This window comes from Gasterosteus aculeatus, chromosome 17, assembly GCF_964276395.1.
Source record: "Gasterosteus aculeatus chromosome 17, fGasAcu3.hap1.1, whole genome shotgun sequence".
NCBI classification, from domain to species: Eukaryota; Metazoa; Chordata; class Actinopteri; order Perciformes; family Gasterosteidae; genus Gasterosteus; species Gasterosteus aculeatus.
In genome coordinates, this window is record NC_135705.1 from 18,281,723 (window position 1) to 18,303,427 (window position 21,705).

Below are 21,705 nucleotides of genomic sequence, written 5' to 3' on the forward strand. Positions count from 1 at the left end.
AGTGCTGTGGTTTACTCACGGTTTTCTTTTTGGCTCTGGGTTTGTTTCTGTGATCATGGCAACACAACATCTTAGATAAGCACATGTGGTGACTCACACATTCCCAATAACCAGCATGCAATAACGCACCTTCCAGTTGGCTTACATTCCAATTCCTGCACGCTCTATTCCGCCATTACCAGTTGCGATCGGTGCAGGTGGAAAGTGCTCGTCCTGACCTCTGACCCCGGGCTCTGAGCCGCGACCTTTCCGAATGTTCGTACAGTAGCATGATTAAAAAAAGTTACTCATTCAGACAAACAGACACTGCAACATTGACAACGTGCTACACAATTACAACCAGTCACACCGATTGACCTCCTTTAAGTGTGTGTGTGTGTGTGAAGAATCACCTCCCATGGGCAGCACATGGCTCACCCATTTAAACCAAACAGACATCATGGAAAGATGGAAAATTGACGGATGGAGACTGAAGCCGTTTCTTGCTTTGTCCACGGAGGAGTTAGACATTGTGTGCGTCCATCCATGTGGGATTAATGATTTATTGCCGTGCTTGTGTTTAACGATACGTCCACTGAACGTTTCCTTCTCTATCAAACCAGGCGGTGGTGACACGCCCATTCTGTCAGTCACCTTGAAAGCCGCTTATCCTTCCCAGAGGACTGCTGGGGGGAGGGGGGGGGGAGTCCCAGTCAATGTCGGCCCAGAGACGAGGTACACCAATCCCAGGGCTGACACGGAGACAAACAACCACAACCACAGGCAATTTAGGGTCACCCACAAACCTAATGCCCGGGGCATGTCACTGGACTGGAGGAAGAAGCCGGAGAGAACCAACGCAGACACATGCAGACTCCCCCAGACGAACCCGGGACGAACCCGGGACGAACCGGGACGAACCCGGGATGAACCGGGCCACCAGATGAAACCACAATGATGCAAATTTCTTCATGTGCCGGTTCGGAAAAGTATCCTGTACTTAAGTATGGAGACTGAAATGGAGACGCCATGTATGATTATAACAAACCCTTTTGTGTAGAGCTTCTAAATGAAGCCAAATATGCTTTACGAAATAAAAGGAAACCACCTTTCAGACAGCGTACTCAAAACTTCAACTAAAATGCTGCTTTCTGTAGAGAGAACACACACTCACACACACACACACACACACACACGCAAATACTTGGGGCTGACATGTAAAGTGACATCAAAGCTTTCTACCAATAGCCCAAAGAATGAATAGGCAACCTCACGTCCTTTGCTGTGTATCTGGGAGTGATGAAGAGAGCCAACCGGCTCTTCCTCCCGAAATACTGTAGAAATGCCGACGCTTGGAGAGCGGCCCTCGGGCGGCACTGACGTACCCTTCGCAATCTGTGTGCGAAGCGCTGTCCCCCCGTCGGATGGGTGAAACAAACACAGGACATTCACCCGTTCGGGTCCACGTGGGAAACCAGTCCACCAATGACTTACTTTATCACTGTCAGGCAAGTTAACGGCAACCACGCTCTGCTTCCGCTTCTCTTTTCATCTGAACCTAACCTCCTGTGGGGACCATGTCTTTAAAGAACCGTCTCGACGTGTCCAATCCGGACGCTAGGATACCCGGCGGTATGGTTAGAAGGCTGTAAGTGCAGTGGTGCAAATGAAATATAGTTTCCTGTACCTTTTATTTTCCTTTTACTTGAATGGTTAAGTGTGAGTCAGTGGTACAGGGCCAAAAACTGCACTCCTGTGTCTCTATAAGCAGCTGGTTTGATCGCATTAATGTGGAAAAAACCCAGCACGGAATACAGCAACCACAAAAAGCATCACTTGAATCCCATCAAACCATTTTATCCCAGACGATGTCCAAAATGTTTGCGTGTGTGTAGAGAAAATGCTTTATCCTGGCAGAGGAAATCAGCCTGTAGAGGTCAAACTGACTCCTGTATCCTTCATATTGTAAACTCTTCTCTCAAAATACCATTTTTCAATATCATAAATGATGCATTCAGGGAATGCAGTTAGTAACAGGGTGAGCTTTGCGTTAGCGCCAATCAATCTAAATCAGGGGTATTCAACGGTTTTCAGGCCAAGGAACCCCAAACCGATGGCGAGATGGAGCAGGGACCCCCGATTCTACGGAGTTTGGTCCGCCATCTTTTATTTTTGAGCTTCGCGCTCTTTGACGGGAGCATAAACGCGCTCGGATTGGCTGCTGCCTGAGCTGTCGTATCAGCATGAAAGACGCTGTGAGTGAACCGGTGCCCAGCTTGCCAGAGCTGCTGCGTGTAGCTGAATGTGTGCGTTGTGGACTGAAAGATAACGTCTTCTCGATTAATTTATCCGTTCGCTACGATATGTTGGATTCATGTTGATTTCTATTACAATACAATTCGGAAGACATTTGAATTTGTGGAAAAAAAATTGTTGGAAAGAAGAAAAAACGTTGCAGACCCCCTGTTGAAGACCTCTGATCTAAAGGCTTGGCAAAAGGGTAAATTAATGAGACAAAGTACCTGCACATGTATTAATATCAGTTTTACTCTGCAGATCTCACGTGAGTAAATACCGCCATCTAGTGGAGGACAAGTGCAATACAAACCACAGAGCCCATTTATTCCACTGTATAAGACTACGGCTATCTCCAATAACACGGAAATCAGAAATGCATCATGCTGAGGGATGAAACACAATGGAACAGTTCACACATTTCGTACATCTTGCACGGCGACGACCTCACACCAGCCGGCAGATCGTCTCTGCATCGAGTGTGTAACGTCACTACCTGAGTAACTGATGGTCGCCACAGCACGGTACTAAAGGAACACTGAAGAAACAACGGTATTGCTGCAGGAATTCTACGTGTTCTACAATCAGTCGGAGTCGTACCCGATCTGTTTCTTTGCCTACAACAGCAGCTTTCAACAAGCAGCATATTGCCCTTTAATACATGAAATGCATCACATTGAGGCTATCGTACCCACAGGTGTGCACTGTTACGGCACAGAAACAGATGTGCACCGTTACAACACTGTTACATGCTTCCCAGTGCAATCCCCCACAATGCACGAGAGAGGAGTGGTGGTAACTCAGTGTTAATGTCGCTTTAGTGCAAGTGTTCTTACAGTACATCTGAAACCGTCCTCGGAGTGAAAGGAAACCTTGAATCTATCAAACATTAAAATGCATATGTGCTATAAAACAGCTGGTCCATGCGTCCACATCGCCGGACGCACGAGCTAATCTTCTCCCTGTTGGCACGGCAACGTAACAGATGTGCTCCAACATACGACGACGGTAAAAAGAAAGAGCCAGCTCCTCCAGTGTGTGTGTGTGCTTTCATATTATGGAGGTGGGCTCAGTGTCCGTACAGCCCCAGCAGGGGGCGCTGCAGTCTGTTACTGTACACCTGCAGGGCTTTCGCTCTGACTCCATCTCTGTTCCTCTTCAGTGCCGCCGCGTGAGAGGCTCGTACAGCGGAATCGCCCATCCGCTGCTTTCAATTACAGGTACTCCTCTTCTTTTACGTACAGGATCTCGTGGGCCGAGCTGGGAACCTGAGCGACAGCGACAGAGAGAGTTTCATGATACGTCACCTGTTAAGTCACTGGGAAAACAGGGTGAGGGTTAAACTGACACAAACAAAGCACATCTGTGGTTGGGTCCAAAGGAGCCGTATTACCTCGCCGTCACACTTGGACAATGTATGTTATCAGGGTAAATACCCGCGCTGACGTGCTCGCGGGCTTAGCTTCAGATGACTGAGCTTACTGAACAGTCGAACCGGGCAAATCGGATATAAACCAAACCACACAGGTGAGGCGAGAATGCACCCAAGCCCCGGTTTGTTTCTCGCCCTTCGGAGTGGAGCTCCACCCCCCCCCCAGGTGTGAGCACCGAGGGCCCTCCCGCAGGGCGATCTTCACACCGCCTTTGTCTCCCTCTTGTGGCCGAGAACAAACTACACGGACGGCCTCCACGCTGCCCCTCCCTGCGCGCCTGTGGACGGGCTCGGACGAGCATTCTACGTGGACGCGTCTTTCCCGAGCGGACGCGGACGTATTCAGCATCATGACAATCCGTTGGCCGATGGCTTGAGCGTAAAACATCTGCGCGCAGCGTCAACATCTGTCGGGCTCCCATGCTCCGCCTTTTTGCAGTTACTGTAATCATGCACGTTGGCCTGTGGTAAAAGCGAGCTCCGGTCTACCTGGTTGACCCCTCCCACCACCAGGAGGCGGTCTCTGATGACGATGGAGGAGGTGGAGCATCGGGGGAAGTTCATTGGGGCCAGCCTCTCCCATTTCTTCTTCTGCGGGTGGAAGGCCTCCACCGTGTCCAGCGCCAGAGGCTCGTGACCTGGAAGAAGATCCAAAGTGTTTATTCCCTCACGCCAACACTTATGTGTACGTTCCGTTAATCTTTGGTTCGTCGCCAGTTAGACGCCACAGATTTAGTGACATTCAATCAATATTTGCAGCTAACCGGACGTCTGCTCTTACCGAGTCCTCCCGCTACAACCACCCGGCCGCGCAGGAAAGCGGCGGCGAAGTCAGCCCTCTTTGTTTTCATCGTCACCGTCTCGTCCGACTTCAACCAGGCGCCTGCAGAGGACGACGCAACAGCTGACACGAGCGGACGTGTGTGTGTGTGTGTGTGTGTGTGTGAACGAAGCAGCTCGGGGTTATTGGGTCAGTGGCACCGTGGTTTCTGTTCTGGCAGGACAGGATGCCGCTGAGCTTTGTTTTCTGAACGCGACCTGCGCAAACAGGTCAACCTTAAGCCAGCTGCAGCCATGTACAGCACACACACACACACACACACACACTTGACAAGTGAAAAAAACAAAAGGTTGGAACTAACACTGACTTCAAACAGACGGGGCAGCGGGGGCGGCAGGGGTGGCGTTAAGGGTCCCTGCATTACACCAGACCTCTAACGGCTGCAGTTCCTCTGACACCAGGTGGAGGTAATGAGTATGATTTAGCAGAAAATGAACAATAGTGTTTTATAAATCCCTGTAAAATTCATCTGGACTTTTATTTTGAAAGGTAGAACTCTGAAACTGGTTGTTAAGGGAAGGATATTGGTTTGGGTTCGATTAGATCACTTTTGTAGCAGTGTAGCTAAGTTGTGTACGCAATGCAAAGTTAAGCAAATAAAAACAACTCCTAACTAACAAAAAACGTCCTCCTTTACACCTGGTAGTGTAGTGTAGTGTCTGCTGGTACAGTACATGACCCCTCAACAGCTTCCCACCCGTCACGCCGCTGCTGCCAATATGGAGGCTGGGAATTGAACCCGGGTGCACAGGGGCAAAGCGGTGAGCAGGTGCTTTTTCTTATCCACCGCCGAAACAGATATCGGCACTTTTTAATCCAAAAGTATTGGAACCAGAACGTTAAAAGATTTTTAAAAGCAGTCATGCCGCAGGTGCAGAAGACATCGTAATTAAATCCCATCTCCCTAATTACCTGCCGCCTAAGACCGGCAATGAAAACGGTTCTCTAAAGACATTATGGAGCAGAAGTGACATTTTATTTCCAACTCAAGGCTGAAACACTCTACGTGATGAAAAGGAAATGAAGATAAAGCCGCAGTCGCTTCACAGCAGATTGTGCAGACGGTTTTTTTAGCTGCCAATTCTTGTTTATCTGAAGGACACCCTGACTGCAGAGAACGGTTACGGAGGGAAAACCATAACTCCATCGGGGGGGTCAGCGAGGGAATTAGGAAGGAGAACATCATTTTATTCTTCTTAACCTTTCTCATTCTCATTTTTTTCTCCAATTGTCTGCCGTCTCTCCTTCACGTCCTCCCTTATTCTCCCGTTGTTTTGCCTTGTTATTTCTCCCTCTCATTTATTCTCGATCTTTCCTTTTAAATAACAGGCAGCGACAGCAATGCGAAGGAAAGCAATAGATGTGCGGAGCGTGAGCGGGAGGTAAGCAGCCGGGTGGTGATGCTTCCCGCGTGGTGCAGCAGAGTGGAATGAAGAGCCGTGAACAGAATGAGATCACAGCTGGCCGTCCTCTCGGCAGAACACTCCACGCAGATGTTTCGTGCCGGTAACGTTTGTTATGTACTGACTGAGGGAAGCACGATGATGGTGCAAGACATGAAAGTAGGCATTTATACATGTATGCAACCAGCTTTAGAACATAACTTACTTTAGTACGTAACAATGTTCTTACGTATAAATGTGCGTGATAACGTACGTGATGATGTTAGTACGTGTGTGTGATTGGTGTAATATCTTTAGAACCGGAGCAACTTCAGTCTGTACCTACTTTTATTACAGTAAGTATATAAGTTTGTAGCAACATCTGTATTTAGTCAATAATTGACTGCTAGAACAATTCAATAATCAAGAATATATATATATATATTTTTAATTGAGCTGGATGAATAATGAATAATACATAATCTAACAACAAAGTGACCCCTAGAATAAAGGTGCATTAAAACACACTGTTTTCACATCCATCGAGTGTATAAAGCAGGTTTGCACTTTTTCACCTCGCAAGCTACTCTAGAAATGCTACAAAACATCATCATATTACTTTCTGGAGACACACGAAGCGGCGCCTCGCCTCCCTACCCCACCCTACCCCCCTCCGAAAATCTGGGATTGAAATGTTATTTTTCGCTGCGCTCCACCCTGATACGTGCGCATGAATTAATGGAGGAGAGTAAAGGGATGGAGGGGGAGACGGGGAGAGTACAGAGGGGGAGAGTGACAATAGGAAGGCCCGGCTTTGTAGCCTGTGTGGTCGGGGGTTCCGTCCACGGCTCTCCGCCGTAATTGTAACGAGGATTGCTTCTGCGTCTCTGGTGGATCCCGTCCGGTGTGTAAAAACCTCAAGGCGCTGCTGAGCGCACAGATGATCCTTCTGGACAGAATCTCCCCATCAATACTGTGGCATTTTTGAGAGCATGTTTGCTTCATTTCTGCTTGATTCCATCGGCTTTGAAGTCAGTTGGGTAGTTTTTAAGCGGGACATAAATAAAATATAGGCAACGTGTGAATATATTTGTGAGTAGTTGCCCCCAGGAGCACGGCGGGATTTGAGGTTCATGTGACTCTTGGCTGAGCTCCACATGTCTCACAGAAGCTTCTGATGTTTCTCTATTATTTACTTGAGGCGTTAAAAACAGTGGAATTCATAATTCTAAAATCATTGCCAACAGAAAGGCAAATGTAGAAGTTGTGTGTCTCATCTCATAATCCCCTTTTTCAACCACGCAGTTCCAGGAACTAAAGCGCCAGAGGAAATAAAGCACTTCTTCTTCCTGTTTTAACTTTCACAGCGTCGGAACTATGAAGAGCTTATTTTGCAATATTGACAGACAGAACTATCATAGAAATAGAAAGTAGTTTTGTTCCTTCCCATATTTCATTCACACATGTTTTTCCTTTTAGTACTGCCGGGAAGTGACCTTTCCTCTTGCCAAAATTGACAGTACTGTAGCTTTAACATCCCCCCCCAGTGCTGATATATTCCCTCAGGTGTTCCGGTGGGGAGCAGCGCCCCGCGATGTGACTGAGCGTCGTACGACACACAATCAAGCTCGAAAGAAAGAAAATAACGCTCGCTAACAGGCGCGTTAATTCAAGTGAAGACGTGCCGTCTCTGCACAGCGTGTCCCGCGCCGTCTCTCTGTCTCTGCCCTCTTGGTCATTAGAGGCAGTGCATCGAGCGAGCTAAATACCCCCCCCCCCAAAAAAAACAACAATCATATACTGGTTTGCCAAAAAAAAAAGACCTGGTTTGTATCTTATTCGGCTGCAAAATGTTTACTCCTGTTTCTAAAGACTTTAACAGCGAACCTTCCCGCCTTTTGTAAAATGAGCTCCGATCGGGCGCATAGTTGAAAAGATTCGGAGGCGCCAGAACCAAACGCTGCAGAGCCGTTGCTCCTGCAGCGAGCACATTGTTCTGAGTCCTTTTAATGAATACGGAAATAGAACGAGTTTCTCGCGGCATTGTGGAGGAGGCAGACGGGAGCATCTAAACGGGGGCCATTTAATTGTCCAGACTGTGTTTGTATGTAGCCTATATATTGTGTATTTTGGAGAATCAAATGAACGCACTTTTTTAAAAACTACTTTCTGAGGCCAATTTCTTAATTCCTTGTGTGGATTTTGTTGGTTCCTCCGTGCTCGTCGCAGCTTGCCCACAATAGCGACACATCATCCAACAGCCGCGTGTGTCCTGATACCGGCGACACGGAATGGAACAGTAATAGAATACCACAGCGTGACAGCAGATTGCATGGCCACACGCGTGTGTGTGTGTGTGTGTGTGTGTGTGTTTGTGCGGAGAGATATTGCTGCAGATGGATAATAAAGCAATCTGTTTCTGGATCTTGTAATTTAAAGTGCTCCTCGTCCCCCCTCCACCACCCGCACATCTCCCATCTCGTCTCCAGCTAAATTAGATCGGAGAAGCGGCGGCCGCGGACATGTGTATGTGCATGTTTGCACGTGTGTGCGACTTGGATGGCCTTTTTCTCCCCCTATCTCTCACACCCGAGGCAACCCCCCCCCCCCCCACCCTTCCTAATCTCACATGAACTTTTCCACTCCCACATTCTGCTTTATTTGGCTGCCGTTGGACCGTAAAGGAAACGTTTCAGAATGATTCCTAAGCTTTTCTATGAGCGTGAGATTGATTGATGTGTCCCTCACATCTGTGCGTTAGTATTGGTGGTTGTTATAATAGTAACCGATGCCAGGAGGGATTTAGCCTAGCTTAGCACAAAGACAGGAAACGGGAGAAAAGCAAATATATTAATATACAGACGTGTTTTGTACCTTGGTTGGTGTCAAAAATGTTCACGTTCTTGGTGAACTTGGAGCTCTGGTGTCCTCCTCCCTGCCGCAGTCCTCCGAGCAGACACAGCCTCCCGGCCGCGTCCCATATCACGCCCCCGTATGACCGTTTACAAGGCATGCTGGGTAGTGTGGTCCAAGAGCGCGTCTCTGCATCATACACCTCGAAGGCCTTCACGGGTCGCTTACACTGACGCCCGCCTGAGAGACGTTATCAAACGAATAGTTATGATGCAGATGCACGGTACGAATTCAGAGAACTCACTTCTATTGAATTGGGGGGGGAGGGGGGGGGCAGGGGGGGGTCGTACCTGCTACGTAGAGCTTGTTGCCCAGCAGATGCGTGTTGGCGTCGTAGCGAGGGGTCGGCATGGGAGGAAGCAGTGCCCACACGTCCTTTCGAAGGTCATACTGCTGCAGGATGCTACGAGGGAGCAGGTCGGCACCCATTCCCCCCACAGCCAGCGCCCGGCCATCTGCACGCACACACACACACACACACACACAGGACAGGACACAATTAGAAAGCCACTATTTCCCTCTGATGCAATGTCTGGATGAAACACAGCTACTCCAAAAATATCTTAAATGTTCAATTCCTCTTGTAGGATTACATGCGCCGCCCTTTTCTTCCAGAGCAGCCGTCAGTCATGATGTCCTTTTTTATAACAAATACTTTCTCAACACCGAACCTATAAATAAATTAACTTATGAACGTGATGAGAACTACCTGAAGGACAGAAACCATCTTTACACACAATATGTTCATGTCCGCTAACATGGAAGGGGAGGGGTTTAAGAATTCTACCGCGGTCGGCCACCAGGCGGCGATGAAGATGTTTTGGTTTCACTGTCACGTTGTGCGTCTTTGTGCACAGCCGGGCCACTAAAATGAGTCAAACAATAACAACCGCGCTCAACAATGAGCAGCTTGCCAAAGACCAATCCCAGCAGATGGAGACACCTCGTTGGCACTTTAATTTACAAAGTGATAAGAATCTGAGGAGTTTGTGACGCAACAAGAGGCCCGTGGCAGACACTGGAAGGGAAGGGAGGACGGCGGCAGCGTGATAGAACACGAGAGTCCACGTCTGGCACCTCGGCGTCACACCTTGACCCCAACAACGGAAGTGGGCGAGAGAGTGTGCGCGAGAGCGAGCGAGACTGTAGCACTGAAGGGTGAGGAGGAAAAAGTCTGCAGTTCGTAATGTTTGTCTTTAGTCATTTAACTTCTTCTTTCCAAATGATACACATTTACTTATACAAAAAAGGGTGGTAAGTTGCAAAAAAGAAAAAAAGTCATTACCCCAGAGCTCATTATCTTGGAAATAACGACTCCACAAATGCCAATATCCAATCGGTGACCGACTATGCATTCAGAGATGCCATATTTGTTTTAATTTGGCCCCATCGATCATTTTGGCAGACGATTCGTCTTGTTTTTGTTGTCTGGGGATGAAACCGCGAGCAGCGGCTCCGGCGATGGGGAGATTGGTTCGGAGGATGGAGGATGGCGGAGGCCGCCAATAAGTCTTTGTGTACACGCGATTTATCTGTGTTCCAGCAGATGCTGACGGAGGCACCGCTGTGCCGAGCACCGGCTCTGTTTGTCTGCTGCAACCGAATGTAGGAGGACAAATGTGGACGTCACGGCCCAAAGACTACTCCACGGCCACCGGGGGGGGGACATGAGAAGACGTGCGGGGTGTCCGATTAGGTCACGTTTCACGACACATCTCGCGGGCGTACCTCGCAGGGTGATGGACAGGCCCATCAGGGCCTCCCGCAGGGCGCTTCTCTTCCTCCACCTGCCTTCCTCCGTGTTGTACATCTCCACCACCTTCAGGGGGCTCTGGTCCTCCCCCACCCCGCCCACCACAAGGATCTGCTTTCCCAGCACGACCACGGCCGCCCCGGCGCGCGGGGTGGGCATGGGGGGCAGGCTCATCCAGCGGTCGCCCTGCGGACAGCCAGAACCATGTGTTAGCGGGGGGGAGTCCTCCGTCGGTCGGGATTTTTATCTAATTTGATGCACCACCCTCAGTGCTGGGATTATACGCAGAGCTTGTTTATTCACAATTTAAATCAATTGATTTGTCAGTGTCTTCAGGGGTGCGGGGGCGGGGGGGGGTTAAAGGTAACTTACAGTTCGAATTAATCGTGGTAAATTTGCAGGGAGAATTAAAATGTAGCAATGTTAAGGTCACATTTCAGGAAGCACGATCATTTATTACCAAAATATGTCATAAATAAGACATTTGACTTGGCGGTTGGTGCATAACATCAGACATTTGACTGAATTCTTTCCGAACAGGAAGCACCATCAGATGGAGCGTGCGTGCTGCACTGGTTCTGGTACCTCGGGCGAGTAGAGATCCAGGGACGGGCAGGGCCTCCCGGCAGCGTCGCAGCCCCCCAGCACGTACATCTGCCCCCCCACCTCGGACAGAGTGTGGTAGACGCGGCCGCTGGGCAGTCGCGCCAGGCTCTGCCAGTGGAACTCGTGGGCTGAAGGCACGGCCATGGCCGCGGCGCCCCGGGGAGGGGGTGGGGCAGGGGGACTCAGGGGGGGCCGACGGGGGAGGCCAGAGTCAGGGAGGTTTTTGATTGATCGGCAGGAGCTGAGGGGATGGAGGTTCCCACTCCCCCCCACCCCCACCGCCGGGATGAGGGAGCGGTTCTGTAATCAGTGGAGGTGAGCGGCAGGAGGGTCGGATCAATTACAGGCCGAGCGGCGCTCTCTTCTCCTGGGGAAGGCGCTCCGCCTCACGCCGGGCCCTGGGGGGGGGAGACACCGAGGCAAAGCGGATTAAACGGTGCGATAGGCAGAGAGAGAGAGAGAGAGAGAGAGAGGGGACACATGTCGGAAGCGTCTGCAGCGAAGACAAGGAGGATCGAAAGCTGCAAAGTATTTGAGTACATTCCCTCCAGTACTAAAGTGCAGCTTCACGCTACACGTCTAACCTGGAGGAGTTTCTACGAGGACGCGGCACAATGACCCGACACTTCTCAGGGCTCAGCAATCAGGATTGCCCGGTGCTGGTGAAATGCCACGTTGGCCCAGCGAATTGGAGCGCCTACAGCAAGGGAAAAGTAATAAGACACATTGATTTTTCAGGAGTGAGACACCTCGCTTCTCTCTCTGTTGACATTTGCATGGACGGTTTCAGCCGCCCTGAAGACGTGGTGGAATCCTGCGTGGTGTTGGAGGACGTGGGTCAAACTGCAGCCGCATTTACTAAAGTAAAGATTAACTTGTTATTTTGTATAGCCCAAAATCCCTCAGAGGGCTACAGAGTCTGTACACAACCCTCCCCTTTAAAGGGGAAGACTTCCAGGATGGACAGAAGAGAGATAGATGTCATGTGGACAGAATGAACAGTGTAAAAGGAGATTTGTATCGGGGCCAGTAATGTAAGAAAAAACACATCACGGTGAACTCATTTATATTCATACATATTCAGCTTTTATATTGAAAATCCTTCAAACAACACTTCCTCTGTGCGACTCTCACTCTTGTTTCCGACGTTGTCTCCCTGGAAACAAGTCCCATCTCATGAGATTTTCAGAGCGAGACCTCCTGGAGATCGCCTTGAGCGAGGCCATTGGCTCAGGAGAATTACCCTTCAAACAGCCCCCCCCCGTTGGAGCTGCTACCAGGTGTTCTCATCTCAAGGACAATGCTGAGTGAACATTCTGTAATGTCTCCAAGTTCTACATCCCACCTTCCCCTTTAACACTTTAACACTACATCGCTGAGTGACAATCAGACCCCCCCCCCTCCCCCCTCCCTCCCACACACTCCCCCGCGCTATGTTGTCTTTTCCCCCCCCCCAGTGTCTTACCTCAGTGGATCCCAGTTTCCTGCATGTAACCCACTTGTCCCGCCTACGTATGCTCATCCGGCTAACAAGCGGTGGGGTGGGGGACGGTGGGGTGGGTGGGGGGTCTCTCAGTGACGTGGGAGGAAGCGTCCAGAATAAACCCACAATGCACCGCCAACCACAATTGTTGAGTAGCTCACCCCCTTTGGTGTGGACGACATTTAAGTGAAGACATAAGAACGTTAAAAGAACGAACCTCTCAGCGATGAATCCTTGAAGGCTTCACAGCTCTTTCAACACGAGACCCCCCCCCCCCCCCCCCATCCAAAACACCTCTCCCTTTTCTCTCCCCCTCTCTGGCCTTCTCCCTCCGCTTTATCTACCTGTCACACCTTTTGATCGCCCCGCAGACGGAGGAACGGGGGACACAGGCTGAATTTAAAGAGACAACTGCCCAAAATGAAACCCCACCGTGGGTTGCCATGGCAACAGTTGGGCTTTTCCCCGAGAGGCGCAGCTTTTGTTTTTCCCCCTCTTTTCTTTGTTCGTCTCTCGTGCACGTGACCGCCGATCGCCGGCTTCCGCTGTAAATAACGGGCTCATGAAGTGGGATGAAGAACAAACGGAGAGCGGCTCTCTTCTCCCGCTAACGAGGCCGATCCGCAGGCGGCATTAATTGCAATCTGTAACTGATTTTCTTTTTATATCTTCATTTTTTTTTTTAATTAGCTGCATGAGTAGCTTGAGTTTAACAGTGAGCCCACCAGCATCCTCTGAAGCCATTTACAATTAGCGTGCCTCCGACTCCAAACTTTTAATTAGACAGTGCGGTGCCCCCCACGCCCCCCCTTCGCCCCCCCCCGGGGGGCCTCGTGCACAGGGCCCGCCTCGAAGTCTGACAGCTCCCCTCGTTAGACGAAGCCTCGTGATGTGGTCGCTCGCCACGGCCGATGATCGAGCGTCGAGGGGCATTAACAGGTTGCATTGTGGGAGCGGGAGTGAGATCGCAAAAGCTAACCTGGAGCTGAGGCCCAAACGGCTGGATTTGGGCCTCAGGAGGAGGCAAAGGAGGTTTGATACGACAAATTGGAATATCTGAGGTGACTAAAGCGGATTGAGCGGATCGAGCCGCTGCGCTGCAACTAAATCCCTTATGGCTCTTCCTCATCGTGGAACGCTCAAGACGTTGAGTCCCGAAAAGACACTCTTCCAAATACTTTTTCTTTTCACTATTTCTCTATACGATTAGAAGGTACGACTGCTGATACAAAAGCTACAAAGCGCGAGTTCCGTGGAGACGGAGAGGACACATTTCCATCTAGGTGGCAGCTTGTTGTCGGGAAAAATGGCACCACCCGCTAGATCCAGGTCGTTACCACAGCAACCGATGCAGACGCTTTACATGCAGGAGCCCAAAAACAAGATGCAGTTAGAGAAGAAACATGATGAGCCAACAGTGTAAACACGGTGCGACGACTATACCTCAAACTGTGGGGGAACAAGTCACTGTAAACAACTGCTGATGTGGGGAAATATATATAACACAAAGCCTCTGTCGGCGGAGTCTTACCCCTGCTTTTGTTCTGCAGTTTGTCCGTTATGAGGCAGCCGACGTTATGAAGGTTCAAACGGGTGACGAGACCCTAAAACACGGCGCAGCAGCAAATCCTGCAGCCACCTGCATTCAGGGCCGATTCATCCAACGGCACGCCGAGGCTACTGCTTCGACCCCCGCGCCGTTTACCCCGAGCGAAGCAGCACAACAACCCCCTTTCCTCTTGGGGGCCCCTTTCAAGTCCGTCCTACAGGTTGGCCTGTGATTTGGGGCGCAGACGGAGTTATTCTCAGCGCGGCGACCTGTTTCCATTGCTTAGGTGGGCTCACCCTCTCAACATTTATCGATTCGCCTGATTAGCCTGCAGTAAACGGTGCATCTGTGCAGCCGCCCGGAGCCGACCTCGGTGCACCGTGGAACGTGCCAAAATGTGTCGAGCGTGTGCGAGTGTGTGCACGTATGTGGATGTGTGTGTGTGTGTGTGTGTGTGTGTGTGTGAGTGCCAAAGAATGTACCTGAGCTCTGTCTGACGGTTCCCAGCTTGGCCTGTTTTAACACTGATAGCATCGCCGCTAAAGAAGAGGAAAGGTCTTTGCCTTTCGCATTAAAAAGGAGACGCAGAAATCAGTCACTGGAGCTTTCTGGCTGAATTCTAATATACATGTGAATATTATTTGAATGCACCTGGTTCACTCAAGCAGCGGTTTAGGCCCGTTGAGCACTTTAAGGACGTCACTCAGCGTGGACGCGTGGGAGGATCTCTGATAAATCAGCACCAGCAGGCGGATTCTGTGACAGGGGGGACAGAGCAGCCTCAGAATGTAGCAGGGGAACCACCCGCAGCTCCCGCCTTGCGGCGGCCCGGCTCGCCGCCAAAGCCACCATTTGCATATTTTACAGCGGATTTGAATGTCTAAACGCGCCGGCCCAGCTGTTCCTGCGCTTGCATTGGTACTGATGAAGTAAATTAGCCGGCCGAAGCTGGCCGCCGTGAGACAGCGGCGTGTCGGAAATAAGTCGTGGCTGATTGTTGGCTGAGGCCGCTGAGGAGCCAGTTGGCCACCGGCTGCCCTCTTTGCTAATCTTATCTCCACCGTTGGACGCGTGCGTGCGAGGAGCGACCCGTGTGTTATCGGTGACGAATCCTCACCAGCGGACCGGCGTCCCTCGCGTCTGCATTTAAAAAGGGAAAAGTAAACTTGCCCGAGTGGCTGCCGCCGCCCTTGCGTGCCGATCCGCGTCTTTTTGCATCCGCGCTTAAGTGTGTGTGTGTGTGTGTGTGTGTGTTGGGCTCACAGATGCTGTAAAAAGTGGGCAAGCTCGTCACCGTGGCAACTCGGCTGTGAAGAGAGGAAAGAAAATAGAGGGCTTTGCGCATTTCTGCTTGGTGTATTTTTGGAGGACGAGCCGGAGGTTGGCGTTGGTGCTGGTTCCCTCAACGACACGCCGACGGAATTTTTTCCTTTGGATTTAGGATTAAAGCACGACATCAGCTTTAAGGCAAACAGGCGCTCACGATACCTGCGCTTTCTGTTCAGCTAGGTAACCTTCACCAATGAACAGGCCTTTTAAACAAACCACGCCACGTCGTCACCGCTGACCGACGCCCTGGCGATGTTTGGTATTCTCATTTAAAAGACGTGCGGTCTGTGGCTCTCCTTTATCCACAAAATCATTGCTCACATGCATCAGTCGCATAGGAACGTAATAATAAAAACTAACACAGTGACCTGCCAGAAGTGACTTACATTTACCTTTAACGATACTGTAACTTGCATTGTTCAGGCCACTTAAATATATATATTGAGCTTTACGGTCGTTACTGCTGCCGCCGGCGGTCGGAGCGCATTTGGACGTTGGGGACAGGTTATTTATCACGCTACATATCTCAGCTCACGGGAGCGAGTGCTGATTCGATCTCTGATATGAGCCTTTTCACAGCTGATATCCCGAATGCCGTCGGCCATTTCAAGGCCAGGTCTTGAATTGTGTGGCGTAAACCCAGCACCAGGGAAAAGATCGAGCGCCTCATGGTTCTACTGGGCGACGGGCTTCTGCACCACACACACACACACACACACACACACACACACACACACACACACACACACACACACACACACACACACACACACACACACACACACACACACACACACACACACACACACACACACACACACACACACACACACACACACACACACACACACACACACACACACACACACACCTCAGTGGGCACATCTGCAAGCGGCCGCCTCAGGAGCCATGGTGACCAAGCGGGAAATAGATGAATTTCCTGTATCTACACAGAAAGACAGCCAACCTTGGATGGGGGGGGACAGCACAGGCCGAGGTATCCGAGGACACGCAGAGGAACACGCCGTCTTACACAAGGACAATGTATGTGCACTCGTATGTTCCCGGCGTCGTGGCTCCTCTCCCCCCCCTCGCCGACGGCGCCGTACAAGTCAAATTAAGAGAGCGCTGATCCAGCGTGGCAGCTGGAGAAGATCGCAAAAGGAGGAGGAAGCGCGAGGACGGGGGAAAAGGACGGAGGACGAGTGGAGGACCGGGCCGAGTTAATGGATGGAGGATATTACACAGGGAGGGGGGGGGAATAACGAGAGGGAGGGACGGCTTAATGAGGACTGGGGGTGATAGAAGAACCGTACTCGGTGAACGAGGCTGTATGGAGCACCGGCTCTATTGCAGAGGGGACTCGGGGACGTCATAATCCCTGTGGCCTTATAAGTAATTACTGCTGGATAGAGAGAGAGAGAACGCTGAAGCCTATCTGCTGTCAGCAGAATTGGAATGAACTCCCTAACGGTTATTTTGCTGCACCGAGCTTTTATCGGAGCGTGCATGTGTGTGTGTGTGTGTGTGTGTGTCCCTTTTAAGATTCGAACGGTTAACTTCAGAGCGAGAGCGTTTGTGCAAAGGTAGGGCTTTTTCTTTTCATTTGCGAGTCACACACACACACGTCTATGAAAGAGTTAGTTGGAGGGGGTTAAAGGCGTCTGAGGAGAAGCACAAAGAGTGCGTTTACCTCCTGCGCGTGCGGATCCGGAGGCCCGGACGGGGTGTTCCGCAGGCGGCCTTGCTTCTATAAACCTCTTGTGCGTAGAGACACACAGCAGCCAGGCAGCCGGCCTGCGGTCTGCTGCAGTGCACACGCGCTCAGCGTTGTTGAGTTAAGCAAAGCGAGGATCAAACGGCAGCGGCGCGCATCCCCGTAGACCGCCGGCTCACGGCAGCGCGAGCTAACACTTGCCGTGGGTTGGGTTAAGGAAGACCGGGAGGACGATGCAGGGAAACTCATTTGTCTTTGCTTTGGATTATTTTTGGACCGGCTGAGCACCCGGGAATTCATAAGTGAATATTTTAAAGCTTCCCTCAGTCTCCCACCGTTCGCTCTCTGTTATCGTACACACAGGAACAGCAGTGCCGCCCCTTAACAAATATAGTACATGTTTTTATCATATTTTTAACACATAGCTTTAAGTAATATCTCATTCAAAACCGCCACACTTGAAAAGCTCAGGTCGATGAATTTGCACAGTGAAATCCATCAACTAAATATCCCCGTCATTAATTAACATTAATGAATGTTCCCGAGAGGAGTGTTTCGATTCAATTTGGGTTGTTGGAATTTGAACCTGATTTGATTGGAGGTTCTGGCTTTAGATCCGTTCCGCTATTAAAGGCCTGCAAGTAAAGAGGATAATAGATTATTGCAGGGTTTTGTATCTGAAAACAGTCCTGGTTAAATGTGCACGAGGACAGCAGGAAGAGTCGCTGGTTCAACATGTTCCACCCGGTGGGATTCTGCCTCCAAGATGATCAAATGTGTGTCGTTTTCTGTTTAAAATAACATTTACAATTAAACAACAATGTCTAAAATACATGCTTTCTAAAGGAATTACTCATTACTTGTAAGATTTAGTCCTTAGAAGAATGTTGTTTTTTTTACTCTCCATTAATTACGTGAATTTCAAAATGTGCCATTAATTTGTGATTTTTTTAATCTATTGACGGCCCTACGAACAACGTTGCCTGAACGGTTCTTTGTTTCTTACATTTCAAATATACTGTATATATATTTGGATTTAGAATATGTCATGACAGCCCTGGGTTTGTTCTATTGTCTATTGCAAAAGTAACAAGCTCCTATAAAATAAAGTTTTGAGTCTTAGAAGCTTAATTATACCCCATGCAAATGATGGAGATATGCAACAAGGATATATTTTGAAATGTAATCCTGTCTAATTTGTTTTTGTCGAGGAACTGAAATCATCTTCTGTATTCTGTCAAATTTGTATATGACTATAACAATTGAAAAGATATCGTTCAGAATCTTTGCTGACCATAGAGAGGCTAAATCTATTCTTGTGATGCTCCTGATAAATAGTAGTCTGATCCTTTAAATACCGGTCAATAAAATAACAAAAACAGCCTCAAAATCAGCCAATATGGATCATCAACAGCAATTGGAAAGTTATAATTGCAAAACGCACGCTTTGTCTGAGCACCGCGGTAACGACCCTTTGCCCCCCCTGCTGCCGCCGCTTCATTTACCAACACCACCCAGCTGTCGGAGTCCTACCTCCACCCACCGTCCCAGTAACGCGTGCACACCTTCTGCTAACGTGCGCGGCTGACTGCTCAGCGAGAACAGAATGAACCCGCTGCGAGTTTGCGTCTCTGTACCCGGGAAGGAAGGATGGACGGTCTGTGCCAGCGGTCCTCAGTCACGCGGCGCCTCTGGATGGCGGCTGTCAGTTTGTTATTTGGAAGATGTCCCTCTCCTTGTCACAGGGAGAGATGGCCCGTCATCCCGGCAGCTCCGGCTGACAGGCGTAATACGTTTTATCAGGCTCGAACTTCCTCCTAACTTTGACAGGCAGGGAGTCCCACGGGACGAAGGAGCAGGCCCGAGGCCGCCGTCGAAAACCGCATCGACAGCCGCCGTCCGCGGTTCTCCACGTTTAAAGGAAGTAATGAATTATTGTTGCAACGAGAAAAGGAAAGGAAGTGAGGCTCTTCGACTAAGAAAGGAAAATCAATGGCACTACCTTCAGGGTCGGACTCCCGGGCAGGAAAACCCCCTCGACGATTTCTCAGCGCTGCGATTCGGTCACCTGCGAAGACGGCGACACTGTGACCTCCACACCACACCACAGGGCATTACATCACGCACGCAACTGGCAGGGAACACTCGCCTTCAGCAACACCCTTGCGTTCGCTTTATGCTGAGTGAGCGCTGCTCTGGAACATACTGCGTATCCTCTTCAGAAGGAACACTGCATTCTGACCATAGCGAATCGATAAATACTGAAAGGAAGTGTTGCGTTTGCAAACAGGTCAGTGTAAGAGACTGTAGAATGAACATTTAATTGGGTGGTTGAGTTGATATATTCTCTTTAATTACCACTCAGCCCCCCATAGAGTTTGTGGAGGAGACTAAGCAATACAAAGGTCTTCCTTTAAATTGTTACGCCGTTAAGTTGGGGCAAAGTGTGACGGCAGAGGAGAGAGACAATCTCTCCCTCGGGGAGAAAGGGGGACAAAGAAATGTCATTCTTCCTTCTGTACTTATCCTGAGCCGCAGCTCGATCCCAGACAGACTGAAGCCAGACAAGTGTGGTGAATATTGAGTAAGTGACCTTTCAGATAAGGCCTGGATGGTCTTTATATTCACTGTCGCCTTTGTCATGAGGCCCCTAACAATGGATCCATCCTCATCAATCATCACCGCATGGGCGGGGGGAAGGAGTTGAAAAAAACCTTTTGAGCTGTGACAAATGATGTAAATAGAAATAATTCACACTTCAACTCAACTCCTCAATGCGGACAGCACTTAAAAAAAATAATGCGACGCAACCCTTCACTAATTAAAAATGGTCACCTTCAGGGTTTTACTCATTAAAACGCTGACATTTGTGACGCTGTTGAATAGAATAGTCTACTGAGAGGTGTTCACAATATTTAGTCCACCCCTTAGACTGAATATTAGAAACTCATTTTAGCACATTACTTTGTCATTGCCCCCCAATATGTTCCCTCACTGGCGTTTTGTGATTGTTAGCATAACACACAAACATGTGCATTAAATGCCCCAACGGAGGGCTTCGCGCAGGCTTAGCGTCAGCTAACCTGAATAAATACAATAACCCAGCTAGCGATAGCGTCACATTTCACCTGCCTCGCGAGCGGCCGCCATAGCGCCCCGCAGTGACGTCACGGCGCCGCGCCGCGCCGCGTCACGTCGCGTCGCGTCGCGTCGCGTCTCACCGCGAAGCCGCGAAGTTCACCGACCGACGCCGAAACTTTCTCTAAAACTCTCCCGGAGCCGCGCGGGACGACAAACGTACCGAGTAACGGCCCGCCGCTGTCTCAAGTACGAGCTTTTACTCTCCCAGCGAGCGGCCTCCCCCCTTCCCCGTCCCTCCCTCCCTCTCCCTCTCCCTCTCCCTCTCACCTGTTCCCCCGTTTCCATCGCCCCTCTCTCGGTGCGCGGCGCTTATCCTCTCTCCCCCCCCCCCCCCCCCCCCTCCTGCCAGCGAGCCCGGGGACGGTCAGTTTTTTGGTCCTCGGCCGGAGGAAGATGCGATGCGCGCGCCGTCAACGGCTCCCGCCGCGGCGGCAGCGCGCGGCGGAGGAGCGGGCGGCACCGCGACGCAGCGACGCTCTCCGAGCCCGACGTGTCGCCGTTATCTGGGTCAGCAATGAAGTATTCATCGCACACGTGAAGGAATCATTTCTGCGATGGTACAATCCGGGGGGGAGAGAGAGGGAGGGAGAGAGGACCTATATTTGGCGCTGACTCGCTCACGCGTCAATTGAAACTGAGTGCGTTTTGCTGCTATTCTGGTTCATTTGAGTCTATGGTTTAAATATATCTTAGATTCAATTACTGTATTCTGGTGACGAGCGGCTTGCTCTTTTCATCTCATCTTTTGGACTGGCGTCCAACACACTGATGCATACACAGTATTTATATTTGCGTTGTAATATTTGGGTGTCTATATATCACGCCCTCTTCTCTTGTGTGTTGGGTCTGGGTTTATTGTGTTTCTGCGACCCAAATCTGACAGGAAGACACTTAAACTAAGCGTTTTGCGTTGTTTGTGATCTGGACGTCCTTTGGATGTTCTCGCGTCCACTTCCGCTGAATCTCGTTCCCATAGTTTGATCCAGTTGAGCTTCCTTTACGCTCATATTTAAAGTTGCTGGGGGCGACTTTCGTTGTGTGGACACAAGCGCGATTTTGTTGCACACATCCGACAGTCTCCCCCTGTCAGTCTGCCATGGTTCCGGTTCCCCAGGTGTAGTGCCGGGTTCTCTCGCATTGTTTCCCCCCGTCTGAGCTGAACCTGCACGATTCTATCAGATTTCGCGAGGAATCTGCACCGATTAACAGCCAGAGAAAAGAAAAGAATAGAAAAGAAGCCAATCTTATTGTTTACTTGTAGAGATCATGATGAATCGTCCTCTGT

General features: G+C 50.1%; 1 protein-coding gene across 3 annotated transcripts; it reads right to left on the bottom strand.

Annotated features, from left to right (window-relative positions):
* Window positions 1–2,508: 2,508 nt before the first annotated feature.
* klhdc8a (kelch domain containing 8A) lies at window positions 2,509–20,986 on the bottom strand. Of its 3 annotated transcripts, XM_078091679.1 has the most exons (10): window positions 20,688–20,976; window positions 19,282–19,347; window positions 18,917–19,186; window positions 11,181–11,599; window positions 10,571–10,781; window positions 9,133–9,297; window positions 8,804–9,022; window positions 4,488–4,589; window positions 4,196–4,344; window positions 2,509–3,542 (listed from the first exon to the last, which is right to left on the bottom strand). In XM_078091679.1, the coding sequence occupies exons 4-10, from the start codon at window positions 11,343–11,345 to the stop codon at window positions 3,489–3,491; spliced, it is 1,065 nt and encodes a 354-aa protein (XP_077947805.1). In that variant the 5' UTR covers window positions 11,346–11,599; window positions 18,917–19,186; window positions 19,282–19,347; window positions 20,688–20,976; the 3' UTR covers window positions 2,509–3,488. The 3 variants fall into 3 exon arrangements, with proteins under 3 accessions (XP_077947805.1, XP_040060460.2, XP_077947806.1); XM_040204526.2 differs by lacking the exon at window positions 18,917–19,186 and having other exon boundaries at window positions 20,688–20,986; XM_078091680.1 differs by lacking the exons at window positions 18,917–19,186; window positions 19,282–19,347; window positions 20,688–20,976 and adding an exon at window positions 12,902–13,057.
* Window positions 20,987–21,705: the final 719 nt, after the last annotated feature.

Excerpts from the sequence above, each read along its gene's own strand:
- klhdc8a (XM_040204526.2), bottom strand. The coding sequence starts at position 11,345 with ATGGCCGTGCCTTCAGCCCACGAGTTCCACTGGCAGAGCCTGGCGCGA. Across the intron at positions 9,023-9,132 it reads CAACAAGCTCTACGTAGCAG|GCGGGCGTCAGTGTAAGCGA; the intron begins GTACGACCCCCC and ends AACGTCTCTCAG. Across the intron at positions 4,345-4,487 it reads GGTTGTAGCGGGAGGACTCG|GTCACGAGCCTCTGGCGCTG; the intron begins GTAAGAGCAGAC and ends ATCTTCTTCCAG.